Source organism: Xiphophorus hellerii, chromosome 18, assembly GCF_003331165.1.
Source record: "Xiphophorus hellerii strain 12219 chromosome 18, Xiphophorus_hellerii-4.1, whole genome shotgun sequence".
Classification (NCBI taxonomy): domain Eukaryota; kingdom Metazoa; phylum Chordata; class Actinopteri; order Cyprinodontiformes; family Poeciliidae; genus Xiphophorus; species Xiphophorus hellerii.
Genome location: NC_045689.1, coordinates 10,352,500 through 10,372,090, shown reverse-complemented (window position 1 = coordinate 10,372,090; position 19,591 = coordinate 10,352,500). Strand labels below are relative to the sequence as shown.

Here is a 19,591-nt window from a genome sequence, read left to right as displayed (position 1 = left end):
CTGGTGTTTCACTAGTTGAAAGATAATGACAATAAAGCATATTTATATTACCTGGGATGCATTATCAGTCAAGAACTGGAACATAAAACCCCCGTTTGGCATCAAGCTGTGTGCTACATCAATTTAAAGACAGTTATCATGGAAAATGATCTTGCAGACTGTGGATGAAAGGCACATTAAATTTTTTTTCTTTGTAAATGCAGTACCTGACTTGGTTTCAAACTCAGTTTATGAGTAACTCGCAAGAAAAATGGTAGCAGTCCCAGCCAGAGACTTCAATCTGCAATATATAATCACATATTTCAGTGTTAACATGAATTCAGTGGTGTAAGTCTGCATTAACCTTTCTGTGACCTACAGTCATGGGTAAAAATTCTGAAACTGAAAAAAATCGCATTTGTTACAAACGCAAGTGTAATTTTTTTTGACGGTGGCAATTTGTAGTTGCTATGAAAACATATTGAAATAACTGTATAAAAAGTTAATAAAATTAACTTAATCGCAAAAGTTTTGCTCCGCCACAAAACAACCATTTCAGTGAGGTCAGAAGAAAGTGTTAGTGAGGGTACGGCAGCTCATATCACCCTGTCAGTCTGATTGAATTAGAAGAGCAGAGTGGTTGCTCTAAAAGGGAGTGGAGCCTAAAATCATCCTTCTTTTGTCAACCATGGTTACCTCTAAGGAAACACATGCTGTCTACATTGCTTTACATCAAAACGGCTTCATGGACGAACAGACTACTGCTAGTAAAATTTGATCCAAATCAACAATTTATCATATTGAACAGCAAGGAGAGAGGTTCCCATGCAGTGAAGTAAGATTAAGACATCCTCAAAAAGGTACAAGTGCCAGGACTGTCTCCTGAATAGAATTTATCTAAGGTAATGTGTTGCCACCATTGCAGCGCTTGATCAACAATGGGAACAAAAAAGGAACACAGGCCCACTCATTATTTTGACTAAAAACATGGCCATAAAAAAGAACGGGTTAAAAACATTATGATCTTTTGGACTTTGGATGTTTTGAAACCTGATAGTTCGGAAGGCTTAGTTTGAATGAGGACCAAAATTGCCACCTTTATTATTTTTTCAGCTGGTGTAGTTCACTATTATTTGATGTTTTGACTGTGAGGTGGAGCTGTTTGTTAATACCTTCTCAGACTTAGAGACAGTCGTGTCTGTGGTCATTCCTTGTTTTTGTGAGGAGTTTCTGCATTGAATTCACTCCTTCATGAGAGACTAACAAGCTTTTCTTATGATTTCAGATTCTGAAATCATAAGTCTCGATTCAACTAAAGAAACTCATTTTATAATTATATTAAAAACGAATTATTTCTCAAAGTTATTGACAACTACATAGGCAAAAGATTGATGTAAATTCTGATTCCCAGCATTTCTGCTTCCCTGCGGTCTACGACCTTACACTCATTCAGATTCTCAGGCTTTGTTTCAATCTTCTCTTTTTTCTGCTTTTAGATCATTCTCTCTTTGCAGACCCATCTGGTGGTCAATCTGTGACTGAAGATAACATTTAGCTTACAATGTGGAAGCTAAAAGACAAGGAAGACAATAGATTAGAGGCATCCAAAGTCAGTCCTTAAGAGTTGGTATCCTACATGATTTAGTTCTCTTTGTGGTTCAACACCCTGGTAGTAACTTCCTCCTCAGCATGACAATGTTCTTCTGCAGAGGCCTGCTAGCAAGTCATCAATTTGATTCAGCTGTGTTGAACCAGGGAGAGAACTGAAACATACAGGATACCGACTGTTTAGGAATCACTTTGGACATCACTAATCTATGGTCTTAATTATGTCTTTTCTTGGGGGTTCGGCCAATCATTGCCAAGGAAAATGAATACCACTCCTGGATTGGCTGCTTAGAAAATGCCAGCCAACATTGCACTTAGGTATTTCAGCTTCCCAATCTGCATTTTCTTTCCAACGTTGTAGATATACAAAAATATCTGCAAATATTTTAGTTACGCTCCACAAAAAAAAAAAAAAATCTGCAAACACTGAACTGCAGAAAAATGGGGTTCACTGTACTACTAAACAGTGTAGAGTTATAATACACTGATTTATCTTTTGCTTCTTCAAGTCTAATTTAACCTGCTAATATAAATATAAAAGGCGTAATTTATTAGAGATGTTGAATTTTTTTGTGGCACTAGTCGCCTTTATTTACAGTAATCAGACAATAAATGGGTATATATATAGTATAGGGGGAAGGCATGCAGCCAATATCCCAATGGCAGAAATCATAACACAGATGGCTGCATCTGTACTAATAGCCTCTGTATGAGGCATCTGCTCTGTGCTTATTACAGGCACCTCCCTGTTATAAAGTGTGTTTGTAAGACACCTCAAAATACAATGGTCCACCATGTCTGTTTATAACTGATGCATTTCCAAGTAGTCTCGCTTGAGACATGTCCAAATCAGACAGAGACAGTAGTTAGCATGACTATGATCAGCAGTTTTAACTAAACCTGTACCATCTTCCCCATGTTTCAGTCAAAGCAACTTTGATTTCCATCAAAGAAAAGCAGCTTTTTAAAAGTCAATCATTAATCAGAGAACTTTGAGAGGTTCTAACAAGAGATTTGATTGCTGCATTGTACCGAATTAATCGAACTGTTTTAACCCACATGCTCCAAATATTCAAATATAGCAGAGAAATAATAAACAATAATTTTCTTTTGTTCTTTTAATAAGCTCAGCTTGTTGATTACTGTGGAAATATATATTTTGTAAGAGTTATTTTCTTAGCTCTAAGAAAACAATTCCTTCCATTTATCTCCCATAATCCACAAGAAATGGGTCATAACCACCTGGCCAAAGGCAATGATAGTGTAAAAACACCAAACAGGTTAATCACTGTTAGCCTCATTCCCCTCACACCATTGACATAAAGACTTTCAGAAGACATGAGATTCAGTACATGCAGTATCTAACACTCATTTAGCATAGGACAGCAACTAAATTTAACATGTTTCCTAATGCTCAAAACTCAAATGACTGATGTTTGTGAGGTAAAAAAAAAAAAAATCTACCTCAAACAAGCATATCAAACTTATTTTCCTTCTGGGCCATATCAAGATTACCTCAAATGTCCTCAAAAGACTGGTTGTGGCAGAATGTGTTGATAAAATACCCATTACCAGACTGTTAAACTTTTAATAAATAGCTGTCTCTGCATTTGTTGAATACTTCTTAAAATTAAATAATATTGAACATCTTGTCAAATTGATGTGATTTGAGAGATTACAGATAACAGCTGCTTTGATTTGATTGATAAAATTATATTTAAGCACACAACTCTCATCTTGAAGGTTCTATTTATGTGTCCCTCCGGAGTTTAAAGGGCCGTATAAAAAGTTATGGTGAATCGGATTTGGCCTTCTGGTCTTGAGTTTGACATATGTGACCTAAAGGATTTGCTGTTTACATATCACTTTGCAAATACTTAAAAAATTATCCAGTAAATTTTGTAAAGATTTAAATATCTCATCAGGGATGTTTAATGAAGGACCTTTGAAACAGGGAAGATCTATTCAAGAGCCAGGTGCTGTATCAACCCAATCAAATCATATGCAGAGATATTAAAGCTAGGTGATGCATGTTAATGCCAGGCTGGTATTGTTCCCAGCTTATTTCATATTTATCTGTACTCATTATCTATCAACACACACAACTACTCGAACTAAGTCCTCTCTGAAAACCTCTAACACACACCTCCACAGATAACAGAAAGGCAAGGGACTCAATTAATCATTGTCAAAAATTAGCCTGGGGGTTTAATCATTGCTTCTCTTGCAGAACTGGAATGGAAATAAACTACCTCAGCTACAGTAGAGGGATCAAAAACACGACATGGGATGGGGATCCCACTGACGTGAAGGAAAATTCCACTTACCTTGAAAAAAAGGTAAAACAATTTCAATATTTTTCTTATTCATATGTCAGAACAGTTTTAAATGCACGGTATCATGCAAAATCCACTTGAGTATTATATAATGTCACAATTTTATCCATTCATCAAAAACATAACCAAAGTGTTGCTTTAATTCATTCATGCATGTTTGAGAAATCATTGAGTCTGTAACATTGAGCCACCATCAACCACAAATCATGTTGCATTTGATTTGCTTCTGATGTGATCTCAGTTTGAATGCTGCATACTGAAATCGCAGGTGTGGAATTTACAATTTTTAACTATGTCTGAATGGGATGCTTTACTTTTTTTTTTTTTTTTTTAAATTAAGACTCAACTGACAATATGGGATTACATTTCAATTGTCTGAGTCCCTCCAAGGGTTCAGGTAAATGTTAGGCAAGTTATTCAGAAAGAACATTATGAAATTGAAAGCAGGTTACTTTTAGTTTTAAGTATGCTGCATTCTAATGTGAATGCAGCATATTACTATTAATATTACTTGATCACCAGAGATCAAGTAATATTGCTTCATTGTTCTGCTATTTGAGTAGCAGTAGTGGTATTAATGCTGCATCAGTGGCTTTAATGTACAAAATAAAATAAATTATGCAGGCTGTGCTGTTGCACATAAGAAGGTGGTGTGGTAGCATTATTTAACCAACATAGTAATTTATCTTCCTACAAGACTGAAACACATGTATGTTTATGTATTTTGTACTTTTGTTGTATATTCATTTGCTGTGGTCGGGGTTGATACAATGGCAGTTTATTCAACAACATTGGACAAGCTGCAAGAATAAAGAAACACAAATTGCAAAAACCTGGAGACATCTGGTTGTGATCTGAAATTGGAATGGAAGCAGCTATTGCTTCCTGTTGTTTGGTAACTGAAGCAGACAGAGACATATGTTCCTGTTCTTGGCATGTTATAGTTTGAACATGTTAACTTTGCTCTCTCAAATGCATTCTGTTAGGTGGAGATAAACAACAGAGTCCTAAACTATTTTTTTTCCAATTTTATGGCTTGTCTGCAGTAACAGTCACATCAGCTTACAGGTTTTGACAGAATGAGGTTTCACTCAAATTAGCATGAAGTGTGACAAGCGTGAAGCTAAGATTCTTGGTAGAATAAAGAGTCGACACCTTGGCAAGATCACTGTCTGTGTGGAGCCCCCTGGTCTTCTTACTTCAGAAATTTATCATGACAGCTTATGCTAATGAGGCATAGCTTTTTGGCCCACTTCCTTTTTTTTTTTTTTTTTTTATAAATTTCTCTTACTTCAAGTATGTTTAGGTCTTTATGTTTTGCATTTGCATGCATGGTTGTTATGAATTCCTGAAATCAGAATATGTCTTGCTTGCTATAGTGTTTGTCTTATTTATACGGTAATGCATATTTATTGGTGCGGATTGACTCGGCAGTGTGTTTGTGCGTCTGTGGGTAAACATGACTCTCCTTCAGCTCGTTTTATGGAAATATAATTAGCCTCTCCAAACTGCAGTGGGGTTCGAACATACAGGTCTCTAAGATTTGCTAATGATGTCTTTAATAACTCCCTTGTTGTCAAGCATGAAGTGTCTGCACGTGCTGCTGTTTGGAGAAGCCCATTTTTGGAAATTACATCTTATAGCAAGTCCGCTGTCATGCTCTCCTGGAACCCTGGGTATGTATTAACCCATTGGACTGCTGCCAGACACTAAACCTAATCAGGGTGGTGTTACATACACATGTCACGGTTTATATGTGGATCCTGGGAGGACTTTTTATATGTGCCTTGCTTTGCAGAGTAACTGAATTAGATGTCCCTTAAGGCTAATTGCTACAAAGACACTGTAACACAGCACAGAAATTGATATTTAGAACAGGCCAATTCCAACTGCATTATAACATGGATATTTAGGTATTTATTAGAAAGATAACTTGGTTGTATGTAGGAAGCATTTATCCAAAAGGATCATGGCTGATGATTCTTTTTCATTAAAAAAAAACATCTCCTTTAAATGATGCTATAGTCAACTGATTGGTCTTGGGAATTTTTCTGTCAAGCTCTTTAGAAAAGCTATTTATGCATATAGCAACAAATGTTGGAATTTTTTCAGTTCTTACAAAGATTCTTTTTTTTTTTTTTCTCTGAAGGGTTTTTGCGGCTCTAGTGGCTTGTATTTCTTTTGTGACAGTAAAGACGGGAGGACATGCGGCAAAGGTCGCAGGGACCGGGAGTCGAACCCGCGACGTTGAGGACTAAGGCCTTCAGACGTGGGCCGTGCGCCACCACAGCACGCCCCACAAAGATTCTTTTTATTGACTTTACACATGCCATTATAATTTGTCAATTTGTGTTTCTGACTTATTTTATGTAATACTAGATCTGAATTATTATCACTTCAGATGTTTTCCAACATTTATCCATTCTTTTTCTATATCAGCTCCATCTAGCCAGGGGTGTGAGGTGGTTAGTGCCTATTGACAGAAAACATTGGGCGAGGGCTGAAGTACACCCAGGAAAGGTTGCTAATCATTTCCCAGCATATGCTTTATATAAATCTTTGACAGGTAACCTTGAATTTTACTGCACATTATTGGCAGTTGGCAGGTGTTTTTTAATAAGACCTTTCTGCCTTTATTTAACAAGACTGCAATTTTCCATTAACATCATCCTCTGAGAAAAAAAATCTAAAATTAATTTCAACCCTTGATTCCAAATTTATATATCAATCATCCACAACTACCATTGTATGTTCAAAATTATGTGCATAATGACAGGACCCCCAAAGAAAAACATAATATCACTCTTGCTTATAGTACAGAAAAAGGAAGAGGGACATTAACTGGTGGGTCAAAAATATCTAATATTTGTTTTTTCCCACCATACCTAGATCAAAACAAAGATGAATGGGTGAATAGCTGTGTCTTTAAACAAGACACAGAGTTCATCTGCAATTAATGTCATGACTTCTGTTCAATTTTTAGGTTGTAGTTTGCTAATCTGACACACACTATGAAGCAGTCTGATAATGGTATCAAGTTGATCTCTTATGCAACATAATAGTTTTAATCTTCCACAGGCTGATACATTCACTAGTACAATATGTTGGTTCTAATTGATCCAATTGATTTTCTCAAAAATGAATAAACCTTGGCTTTCTACAGCTGCTTTTGTAGTTCAGCCTCATGCAAAACCCTGAAATGAATAAAGGTGTAAAGATTCAGTTATTCAAATTTTGTCCTAATAATTCTGCTCTCTGCTGTGCAATTATTATTATTGTATGTGTACAGAAACACTGAGTAGCTCCACTCAAGCATATCATCACTGGCCATTATACAGTTAGGTTTGATTACCATGAAATACATTCTCAGCTCTATATAGTGGTTCACTATGAGTGTCCACTTTTGTAAATCTACTGACTTCATATGTTCATACTATACTTGGCACTTGGTTCTTAGTAACTAGTCCCATTATCTGATAGCTTCACCTTGGCATTGAACAAGAGGCATAGTTCTGATGATGTTATGCAAAAAATGACTCATTTTTCATTACATTATATTTATCATAAAAATCTACAAAACTATACACCAAGAATATGCATAACCAAAGGGAGAAAATTTTCAGGAATGGAAGTGTTCTTAGTCATGGATTCACTTATTTACAGATTTTTCTGCAGAATGTAATTCCAAACTGTTCACAGTATACTGACCTATTTTCAGATATTTTTCATAGAGCATAATCTTAAATATTTGATAGAATATGCACCTTGGGAATCTGAAATTTCTGTAGGCGCTACTTGATGGACTGTACCACTAACAGCGATGATAAGGAAGAGCTTGAGTTAGTGCTAAAATGCATTCCACTGTGGTTATTAATGCATATTAAGTTATATTTGGCATCTGAACTATATTTGGCATCTGAACTATTAAATAGACACTTATAAAATTTTTCAGAGGGGGTTTGAAGTGCCTGCAGATTTCAGCTATTCATGTGTTCCCTAACTCCTTCCAGCCTCTTTTTGTATTGCAACTCGTACACGCATTCGAACCCTAGACCCTGTCTATTGCTGATATGCTGAATGTTCATTTTATGTTACATCATATCATTAGATATAAGTGTTATCCTTTAAAGCCATTGCAATGGAGTTGAATCATAGTGCACAAATGTGCTTTTGTTTACATATTTTGCAAAGGTTGCAAAATATGTAAATAAGTCTTGAAAAATGCACCTACCTAGGAGAAAGTGTTCTGTGGTTTGACCAAAATACTGTACTGATTGATTCAATGTTTGTTCACAAATTAAGGTTTCAGGTTTAGATAATGGGGCTTAATGTTTTAACAACTTTGAAAACTGTAAAGTCCAAAGAATTGGATTATATGTAAGCTAAGTGTACCATCAACATCTACCCATATAAGAAAACAGCTTCTACATAGCTGTCGTCTGTGTGCTTAAGGAGTTAATACACTCAAAATTGACATTTATTACCCCTTTTACAGGTAGGAAACATTCCACTTCATTTGACAGAGGTCAGTCCAACATTATGGAGAATTAATTTATGTTTCATTTAAAGCTGACCTTAGCAGAAGCAGCCTCAAGGAGTTTAAGGTGAATTCATTTGAGCTTTACATTTTGCTGACAGGTGAATAAATCTTTCTCTGGCAGGTGTATAAAACATATCAAAGAAAAATGTAAAACAGTTTGACTCCAAAAGGCAAATTTGAATGCAGAGACCATAAGTGTTTATAAAGCCGCCCGTTGTCATGGTTACCGATTCGGCCACCAAAAGAGCAGCAATGCAACACTTTATTGTCTCTTAAGGAAGATGCATATGTCCAAAGTTTGACATGGCATTTTGAAAATAAAAACATCTCATTTGTTTGTAGAAAAAAGGCAGCTCTGACAGAAAGATTTGTATAGCCATGGTAGAGAGAGCATCCATTTGTGAATACAGAGACAGCCTGACAACACACACCAATGCTGAAGGTGGGAGAAGATGCAGAATGCCTGGCAGACAGAAGGACAGAATCGAACGGAGAGAATCCACTGAGCTTTCGGAAAGGGAATAAGTGGGTTGTCAGCTATTGGTAAGCAGTGCAGTAGAACAAGTAGGATAAAGAGAGAATTTTAAACTCATCTCGTGTCACTCCTGATCCTCTACCCTGTCCTCTTTAGCTGCCAAATTTCTGGACTGCCTTCTTTCATGCCTGTTGACGTGTCATGCGTAATTTGAGCACAGCCTTAGGCAGAGATTCTTCTTTCTCCCTATTAGCTTCTTTATAAATTCGAGCAAGCGGGCTGGTAGTGCAGTGAAAGGCGAGTGTCATCCTTTGAGATTTGCCAGCCGAAGGACAAGCCATTTAAGTGTTCCCAAATCCACTTAACCTCCAGCATCTACCTGTCTGTACCAACAGATCCAGGTTCGCCTGTAGCAGACCTAAGTGGGGTTCAGTCAAAAAAGTCAGATTCTCAAAATTGATATAAAACATAATTAACAAAAATTGAGGTGGAACAATATAGGAAATTTCTCATATTCCACCTCCAACTGGTACCAGGAGTCCTGAGTGTTCTTTTTAAAAGTTTTTAGTGTCCTTTATTTGACCGTTCTCAGTAAGGAAAGCGGGTGGTGAGAGAGGGGGAAGACATGTGGCAAAGGTCAACGGGCCGGGATTTGAACCTGTGACAACAGGACTAAGGCCTGGGTCACGCCCTTCACCCCATCACATGACCTTTTGTCATGTCATTGCGCCTATGACAAAAGGTCTTCCATGTATGTTGGTGCTAAACCTTTCAATGATTTGTAAACAAACAAAAGTATTTTAAAGTCCATTATCTCAGCTACAGGGAGCCAGTGTAAGGACTTTACAACTAGGCTGATGTGCTATTTGTTCTTAGCTTTAGTGAGAATACGTTTAGCACCATTCAGGATCAGCTGTAGCTGTTTGACTTTTTCTAGAAGGCACTGTTGCAGTAATTACTTCAAGTCCTAAAATCCTGGAAATGTTCTTTAGGTGACAAAAGGCCGACTTTAAGCCACAAAGAGAGGGTAGGAAGATGAGTGGCAAACAAAAAGCCTGTTAGGAGGGAGGATGAGAATGAAAGGGATTGTCAGAATATATTTGTGTTGGAAAAAAGTACAATGGTGTATATACTAGCCAAAATGATTCATGTCTTTACTTCTTTGCAGAAGTGAGGGTAAGAGCAACTAAACAAGACTGAACTCCATGTACTGAACAGGGAGTTGTTCCGGCACATTAAAACTATTTCAGACAGAAGTCACTTCAATGGAGACTAATGAGCGTAACAAACTGCTTTTATCAGTAAATCTCTTTAAACTAGTCCACTGGTGTCCTTGGAGGTAGTGAGAAGAGTAGCTGAAATAGGAACTTAAAGAATACCATGAATGTTTTTTGACAAATCCTTCAAGGGGAGTTTTTTTCTGTTCATACAGACTTTCAAACTACTTGCAGTCTGCATAATCTTGCTGGTCATGTTTACTGTTCTTGATGGATTTTCATGCTGCTGTGTGTGTCGTACAAGTAACTCTGCAGGCAATTTTACCTCCTCAGCATTCTCCACAGACTCAGCACACACAAAAGCTCCCCCATATCCGTGACAGATGGTGCTCTCTGTGGTAAATTACAAGCAATTTTCTATCATTTAGTGTCAGGTTTCTATCAAGACAAACAAGAATGACTTTTGGTGTGTTTTCTGCAGAACTTTAAATTCATTGATTCATAGCTGTCAAAATAAAAATACCCCCACCTATATTTATTTTTTGTTGATTTTTGCGTGCTAAACTTGAATGTTGGTTGTGATCTCTTTTGTTTCTTGAACCATTCATATAGCTTGATTGAGTTATTGACAGAGACTGATTATGCTGGTATCTTTGTAACACTCATTTTTACCATTTTAGCTTTTAAGGTGGACAGAGGCACAACCTCAAACACCCACAATTTCCCTCATTGTGTCCCATACATAATTAAACATCTGGCTTCATACAGCTCATCCTTTCAAAAGTGTAAGTTGATTGCTGGAGATTACATATTTAAAACCATTTGTGGAGAGAGACTATTGTGTGCTCTGACAAAATTTCTGTGAATTGTGTCTGTTCTTGTGTGGTCTCATGTTCACCAAGCCTGTTGTCAGATTTACTCACTTGTGAGACTTCTTGCCCTCCATACCCCCAGGGCCTGAACCGCAGTCATGAGCTTGGATGATAAAGGTGTACTCCTTTTGCAACTCGCAGTCCACCAGGCCGCGTGCCCTCAGCTGACCCTCGCCAGACGTTCCGTTCAGCACCACTGCCTCAAACGGAGCCTCCAGCCCATGGATGTTGAACGCACAGATCTCCCCTAGAGAGCAGAGAGAGACAGAGAAAGAGAACAAAAGTGAAAGACCGAGAGAGAACAGATAAACGGATGTGTTGAGAGTTTATCACAGTCTGTCAGCTTGAGAGGGGTTGAGGAAGTTTAAGAAAACCATACAGCCACTTCTTAGCTCAAACCCAAGCTTTTAAAGTCATGGGCTATTGGATCTGTGGTGATGAGGACACTTGACAACTAATTACTGACTGACCTACTGTTCAGATTAATTTATTGATATGACAGTTAGTTGCTGTCCAGAGTGATAAATAACATTCTGGACACTTGGTGCCACTTTGGTGCCTACGTTTATTTGCTGAACCCATTTATCCTTGCAGGGTTGTTTATCAATCATAAGGCAACACAGAGATGCAAATAAAAAAACAATCATGCACACACAAACTCATACCAAAAACAAACAAACAAACAAACAAACAAACAAAAAGATGTGGGAGGAAGTTGGTGTACCTGGAGACAACCCACCCATATGCTGGGAGAACATGCAAACTCCTGTGTTCGAATCGGGGCTGGAACACAGGAACCTCTTGCAGCAATTCAAGAGTGCTACCAAATGCGGCGGAGCTGTGGTACAGTGAAAATAAAACTTACACTCATACACTCCTGATGAGAGTATCTATCTACTGTATGTACCTATCTATGTATCTATATCGCTATAATTGAGCTCATCATTGGTTTAACAAAGTTACTGACCTGTAATTTGTGATATTCTGCTGCTGTTGGTTTAGCTGATAAACAAACAATGAGCACAACAGAGTGGACTCAAAGGAGATTTAGAGGATGGAAATCTCTTTAAATTCAATTTGAGGAACTGAAAAGAGAAAAACAAAGGGGAAAAACAAAAGTGCATCTGACATTTATTAGCAGAGACATAATATAAAGAAGTGGCATATTTTGCTAGGCTCCGGCAGGAGTTTAATTATTATTTTTTTGTTTGCTAAGAAAATTGACATCGCCCTTGTGATTCTGCTCACAGCATTTCAGGAAATCACTTAACACGCCAAGCTCACACTCTGACCTGTGACAGCTAATTGCACTGATTTTACTTGAACTAACAGCGAGGACTAAATTGGATTCCCAAGAAGCTTTGTGCGTGCCTTGCTCCTGGCAAGTTCTGATAAGAGGAACTTTATTTCCAATCCTTTCATCCTGTTCCTGTCATAATCCCCACCACCTCAACCCCAACCTCCCTCTTCCTCTCCCCAGCTTTCAGGACAAGGCCCCTGGAACGATAATTTGCCTGCAGAGGAGCTCTAAGCAGGAGGTAGTAAAACTGGAACAGAAAGGTAGAGAACTGGCACATCCTACCCCCTCCCTTACGCACTTCTATCCTGGCTATGCTACTTGAACAATGTTGTATCAGAACTAAATGGGCCCCGGCGCTATGGAAAAACATGGCTCAGCGCTGTGAGCATATTCATAAAATGGCAATGAGCAAACAGTGTGCGATGGCGAGTGACAGAAGATGCAGCGGTCTCTCTGTGCTGCTTCTTTTAATAGCGCGCCGCCGCACAAAACAGGCGAACACAAAATCCATCACCACTGGAGCGAGAAATAAATCCAATATACCCAGGCCAGTGCAGAAGCTTCCCATCAGGATGAATATGCCTAGGATATGCTGATGACGCACCCCTACTGTTGAGGCTTGGTGGCCCAATGTGTTCCTTGTGATTTAATTGTACCTGATGGGGGAACTGATGAGGACTCGGGGTGGGAGGAGCGTCAAGGTGACCGAACAGAAAGGGTCTCTTATTTTTTCCAGACTCAAATTGCTCTGGGTTCCAGCATATGTGACACAATTTTTTCTCCTTTATGTCTGTCTTTCACTTTCCTCCAGACGTGACAAGTGATCCGCCACCTGCGATGTGGAAGAGAGGGCTGGTGGCTGCGGGAGAGACCAGGGTGGACGTGCTAGCCCCAGTGGAGGTGAGGGAACAGATGTGAGGCGACACATCTAGGCAACAAGATGGCACTTGGCAGAAAAGTCATAAACATGGTGGCTAAATATGTTTTTGTGCCACATCAGACTGCTAAAGAGGTAGACCTTTGGTCAAAAGCAACTCATGATCAAATATTAATAAGGAGGCTGCTTCTTTATAAGTTATAATCTGGAGGGTTGATTAGAATGAGAAGGATTGTCAGAATATACTTGTGTTGGAAAAGAGTACAATGGTGTATAAACTAGCCAAAATGATTGATGTCTTTACTTCTTTGCAGAAGTGAGGGTAAGAGCAACTAAACATGATCAAAAATTAATAAGGAGGCTGCTTCTTTATAAGTTATAATCTGGTAATCTAGGTCTTATATGTGATAAAGAGGTTGGCTAAAAAAAAGCATGTACCTTACAGCTCTTATTTTAGTTGAAAGGATATCATAAATGGTCCTTTCAGAATATTTTTTTGGTTGCAGAAATATTTACATATACTGTATTATATAGCATACAACAGTCTGTGCACTGTCATAATTTATGAAATAATAAATGCAAACTAAAAGCTGTTTGAAGAACCAACTAAGTACACTCTACAATTAAATAGCCAAAATAAGAGCCTTTAGCAGAAATACCAGTAGATAAAGTTTATGTCATCATAAGCTTTATCTATCATACAGATGGCTTCATGTTTGACCCTTCAATGCTTTGATACACAGAAGGTTTCCATTCCCTCTCTTAAGGCTGATAGAAACATAGTCTAAAATGTTTTATTTAAGCATTGATTAATTTCACTGAAGATAAGTACATATTAGGCATGGATGTTTAAGTAGGCTTGACGATGTGCTACCACAGTGTTTTAGAGGTATGAGGATTTTTTCAAACAAGCCATACTTGTTCAATCCTTTTTTTGATTGCCTTGTAATGAACTTGAATCTTTAATATCTGAGATATAATATTTGAGAAGTAATGGCCAGTAATACAGTAAACATTGCATGGTATTTCTGTTTTGGTCTTATGGTAACACACATAGATATGCTCCATAGAACCAACCTCTTTGTGCCAAAATCCTTTATTTTATAGCAATGGTGAGAGTATCAATGAGTTCAAACAGATAAACAAATGTATTTATTAGCAGTAACTGTGTTAAGTTCCTTTTTTTACTACAAAGAAACAACAAGTTCTTCCCAAAAGATCTTTCTATTTTTGTCCTGGTTTTATTTATAAGCTACATACATATGTGCACTTGTACATATTCTTGAATTTAGATCTGAGCAGTTTTACATCTTGGCAGACAACAGATTGATTTTATTGTCTTAATATGTAAAATTCTCAGACCTAAACAGGACATCTATGCCTTGTTGGCATGACTTTATAGTAAAGATTTGAATCTAACTTAATTGAATAAAACAAATAAAACTTTTTGCAAAAGTTTTATTTGTCACATTCCTCTCTCCACATTCTGTTGTTGTGGTTGCAAAGTCTCACCCTGGATGAGTGTCTTTTATTCATTTAATCAGGTCCAAATGAATGGCTGTCTATAAGGCAGAGGGAAGCTTGATAGTACCTGAGCTGCTGTCCTGTTTGGAAATAGAAGTCATGCAGCACTAAAAACCTCTAGGGAATCTGGCACTTGTCCACAGAAGACTATCTTTGAGGACACAGAACTCATTATCAGTGAATTCAGTGAAGGCAGAGCTGTTTTGCTGGCAATGGTGGCTGATGTTTGCTAAGCTGGAGGAGTGTGGCAGAATATTGTGGGCCATTCACGTTGCCTTGGGCTCCACGTTATTATCAAAGCTGACACAACCGTGTTGATGAGCTTTCTGTGTCTGAATGGGTATGCACATATGCATGGTGGGAAAAAAACAGGGTTTTCACACATAAGCGTGGAGATATTTGCAGCAGATGTTAAGTGAGCAAGAGGTAGAGTAGAGATATCAGTCGAGCAAGAGTGATAGAGTCTGAAAGAGGAGGAAGATATAGAGACAGATGAAAAGAAGATCCAAGAAAGACGGGAACCGGGCCACTGCCTAGGGCCAGCTCCGATCTCAGCACTGGAGAGTGACCAAAGCACAGGCGTGAACACGCACTCAGATTAACTGAAACGTAGCCAGTTTGGAAGCTCTAATCAGAGCCAATGTGCCTTTCATCCTCCTACTGTTGGAGCCCACATGGCAGACAGACAAAAACTAAATCAGATTACTGGCTATCATACTGTCAGTGAGCTGATTCTACCCCAAACACCCATCTGTAAGAACTGAAATGTGTTCACACACATGTTCCCTCCGCATTGTAAGTAAATCAACCCTGTTTCCACAAGAGTAATGCTCGACTATGAGGCTTACGCAGTTGTCATGATTTCTGCTGCTTTTCCAATTCGGGTTTGGCATCAAATTATCTCTTGTGTTAGTCAACCCCATAACCTGCTAATTCTCCCTCTCATTTTGCTCCTGAAAACACAATTACCCATCCACAAGCACTCCAGGATACATGGATTCACTCCCCCACAAACCCCCACACAACCCTCTCAGCTGCGGCTCAGAGATAGAAAGTCTGCCTCATAACTCTGCGGAGGGCTGAAATTGAAAATGCTGTAATTATGCTCTTCATGAAATTAGCCAGGCGAGGAAAAAACACAATTGAGAAGCTGTCCATTTTGAAGATAAGGATTAATACTAATCAAGCTTGTGTGTTAGGAGTCGAGCAAATGAATCCTCGAGTAGTTTTTGTGTAAAGTCCGAGTGTGTGACCATGTAGAGTGATGGGATTTAATTAAAGACGCACTTTTTGGAGAAGGATTTAGAAGCGGGGGAGTCATAAGGGTAGAGGTGTGTTTATGGTTGTTGCAAAGGAATCCTGCAGATGATTTACTCGACCTCTCGGTTGCCTCTTCTCTGTTAATTACATTAACATCTCCTCTCACCGAGTTAATGACATCCCACTGTCCTTTAACAAAGTGACCACCCGCCCTTGCCCTGTGTGTGTACTGCCCCAACTGTGTGACAAACTGGTGTCAGAAAGAAGGATTTAACCACCATCAAAGCTCTTATGTCAAGGAAGCTATAGGTTGGCGAAAGCATAAACCCTGAAAATAGCTTCTGCTGTTGTTACGCAAGTAATGGGTTGAGTATTTCAAACTGGTGGAAGGGAGGAAAGATAAAAAATAGAATCTAAAGAAACTTGAGGCTTTGTCTAAATGTTCATGTGCCCGTATTCTCCCAATCTGGACTAAAGAGAATTTTGCAAATATTTTTACTGAGAGTGCGATTAAAAAATGGTTTGGGAGATGTACTTGTGGGTTGCCAAGATCTTTTCACAGAAAAGTTTCATGTTTTTTTTTCCCTTTTCATCAAGATGGAGACTGGAGACCGGTCGCTACACTGCTTTTCTTCTACTCTTTTACATAAAGAGTATGTTGAAGCATAACTTCAAAGGGGAAACAGTTGGCACAGTATTAAAAACATAAGTGGGCAAAAAAAAAAGCTTTGATATTTGCATTTACTTTGACTTGTGATAATAAGCCTGCAGCATGAATCCATGTTAAGCCATGTATTATTAGGTTGACAAATTATTCTATAACACTCCTGTCACACTGTGGTGTGGTGACATTCAATCCAATGCTGTATGAAGACACACTGAAGCAAAAAACTAAATGCTGTGGCAACAGACTAATAAGTTTGGGGCTCAAACGTTAGGTGCAGAAAGGGCAGAGTTTTTATAGGGCCAGCAGGTAATGTACTTACAATGGGAAACATAGTTACAGCCTATCCTTTTTATATTTGTCAAGTCTTACCGTAGAAAAACACTGCATGAAGCGACATGAAGTCCACCGAGACAGAACAGATGACTGGACTTCAATCGTGGTAGTTAGTTGTGGTCAGAAGTCAGATGTGGATTGTTAGCAACAATTATATCTGTTGCTGCCAAAATTATAAATGACAAGTTAGTGGTCAATTAAGATTACAATTTTTATATATTCATTTTCTTTGTATGCATGCACTTAAGCAAAAAATACAGCATAGACATCTGCTAAATTTTGTATTCTAGTAGCTTTTAATTGCTTATTGCTCAAAGCATTACATCTTATTACCATTCTGCTCTTTAAAGAGAAACACAACTATAACAAGCTGATATTAGCTTTTAATTGGTCTCACTATCTGCTGGTGTATCCAGCCTGCAGTCAATGGCTTAAAATACATTAGGAAAAAAAAGCCTACCAGTTCTGTGACAAGGGATGGCTGGGCAATAGCCACCCCGCTGGCACCCCCAGCTAGACAATATATACATAATACATTTTTGATAATGACTTTAAATAAGGAGAGTACATGTTAGCGTAAGTTGCAACATTTGTTTTTATTTATTTGTGTTTTTATTTTTGGAGCTCTGCTGTGTGACTCTTATTTGTTGCTTATTCTCTGCCCTTTTCCAGACGCTTTATTCATGGCAATAACACAGTAATATTAATATTATTATAGTAATAGTAATATTAGTAATATAATAGTGTACTACCCTAAGGTTAACAGTAGCCTCCATCTGGACAGTGCTTTAAAAACATTTTACATAGACCCGGCTGCATATTTAATCACTAGTAGATTAATAGGGGGAAATCAGCATCCACTTAATTTCCACATAATGACTTTTAACTTTTTCCATGACCTGAAATATATTAAGCAACACATGGAGGAGGAGCAGTAATGCATTAGTCTATGCACCATACAGATGGTGAAAAGTCCAGTCACTCCAGAACTTTGACAACACATTAAAATTACTTTTAAAAGCAGGAATGGTGATTTTCACATTGTTACTTTTTTACAACCTATGCATGCCTTGTTACCCACACCTTATATTGATTTATTAATGCAGCTAAGAGATTAAAAGTAAACTTGTGGCTTCATCACAAAGTGTAGGAGTGGTGAATATCATGTCACCCTCATTCTAAAACAACTTCTTTGTGGATCTGAATAAAAAATAGTTGAAATTATCTCAACTAGTTAAACTAAGCTTCACATTTCTTGGTGAATAAACAGTAAATCTTGGCTCCCTAAGAGAACAATTCTATTTTCTCTTAGTAGCTGGAAAGAACTGTTAGATTTGCCAGCAGCGTGTGACACCAGTCACACACACACCCCCTAAAATATCAATAAAGTTAATCACAAATCTCACCAGGCGACGTGTCAATTATGTGGATTTGGAGCAGGGCCAAAAGAACTACTGAGCAAGAGTCAAGCTGTCAATAACCAACTGGCATCCAATGCAGCGGCAGATGATACCTAACAATAAACACCAACATCTCAATTTTATCTGCTGTCTGCGAGATGGTTCCATCCACTGAAACACAATTCACTCAATACTTTTTTCTCTGTCAAGATTAATGAAGTCAGACGGCGGTGACATGAAAACTAACAGAATTTCTCAATAAATTCAGACTTAAAACAATTATAAGCCAACACATCCCCAACCATCAATGTTGTATGTAGCTATGCTGGATATAAAATTTTATGTTGAATCCATCTTATATTCACAGGTTTGAAGAAAGACATCATGTAAAGATGAGAAAACCAAACAAAAGTGGAAGCCCGAAGGGAAACCAAATAAACCTGAGAAGCATTAAGGCAATCACATTAAACACAGTGTGAAATCAATACTTTCTATTTTCCAATGCTGTTCATGGAAATGGCCTCGGGAGTGAACATGTGTGCTCGTCAGAGAAAGGCCAGTTAGAGTTCAATATGCTCAAACAGCCGCATCAGAGTTTATGACCTCTATTTAAGCCCCCTGAGGATGTTCTGTACAGCTGAGCAGCATGATGAAATAAAGACCATCACCTCCCTAAATAGTCTCTTTCATCAAAGACAGGTTTTATTAGATTGTGTCCTAACAAAACAAGAACTTGGTTTTCTAATCAGTTCCAAGGTTTCACTTTCATTTGCTGTGCCACATATCACAATCAGTGTTTCAAGAGGCTTAAACGGCACAAATCTGTATCAGAGGAATTACAGTTGGAGCTAGACATAAAGTTTAAAGCTAAATCTGAATCCTTTCTGTGCAGCTAAACAAAAGCAAAATGTGGGGCATTAAAAGAGGATTAAAGGGTAGGGTGCAGCAGATAAAATAAAAAATATGCACAAACCCTACACATACATGCTTGACTTAATATTCCCTCTTAATTGATCCCTAATTCAAAGTCACTAAGAGTAGAGGTAAAGATCTGAGATTCCATAAAGTGATGTGATTCCTGAAAAAATCAAACATGACTACAAATGTAGAGCAACAATGCATGAAATGTGACATTACCATGGTTACTGTAGCAATAAAGTATTTCTAACACATACATTTCTAATTAAGCTATTTTCTGACACT

At 38.0% G+C, this 19,591-nt stretch overlaps 1 protein-coding gene across 2 annotated transcripts in view; it reads right to left on the bottom strand.

Annotated features, from left to right (window-relative positions):
* Positions 1 to 19,591, bottom strand: part of LOC116707741 (calsyntenin-2) — a 301,858-nt gene that overhangs the window by 102,255 nt on the left and 180,012 nt on the right. For both annotated transcript variants that reach the window (XM_032545253.1, XM_032545252.1), the window contains one exon: positions 11,079 to 11,274. In XM_032545253.1, the coding sequence (XP_032401144.1) occupies positions 11,079 to 11,274 (196 nt within the window). The remainder of the gene's footprint in view (positions 1 to 11,078; positions 11,275 to 19,591) is intronic.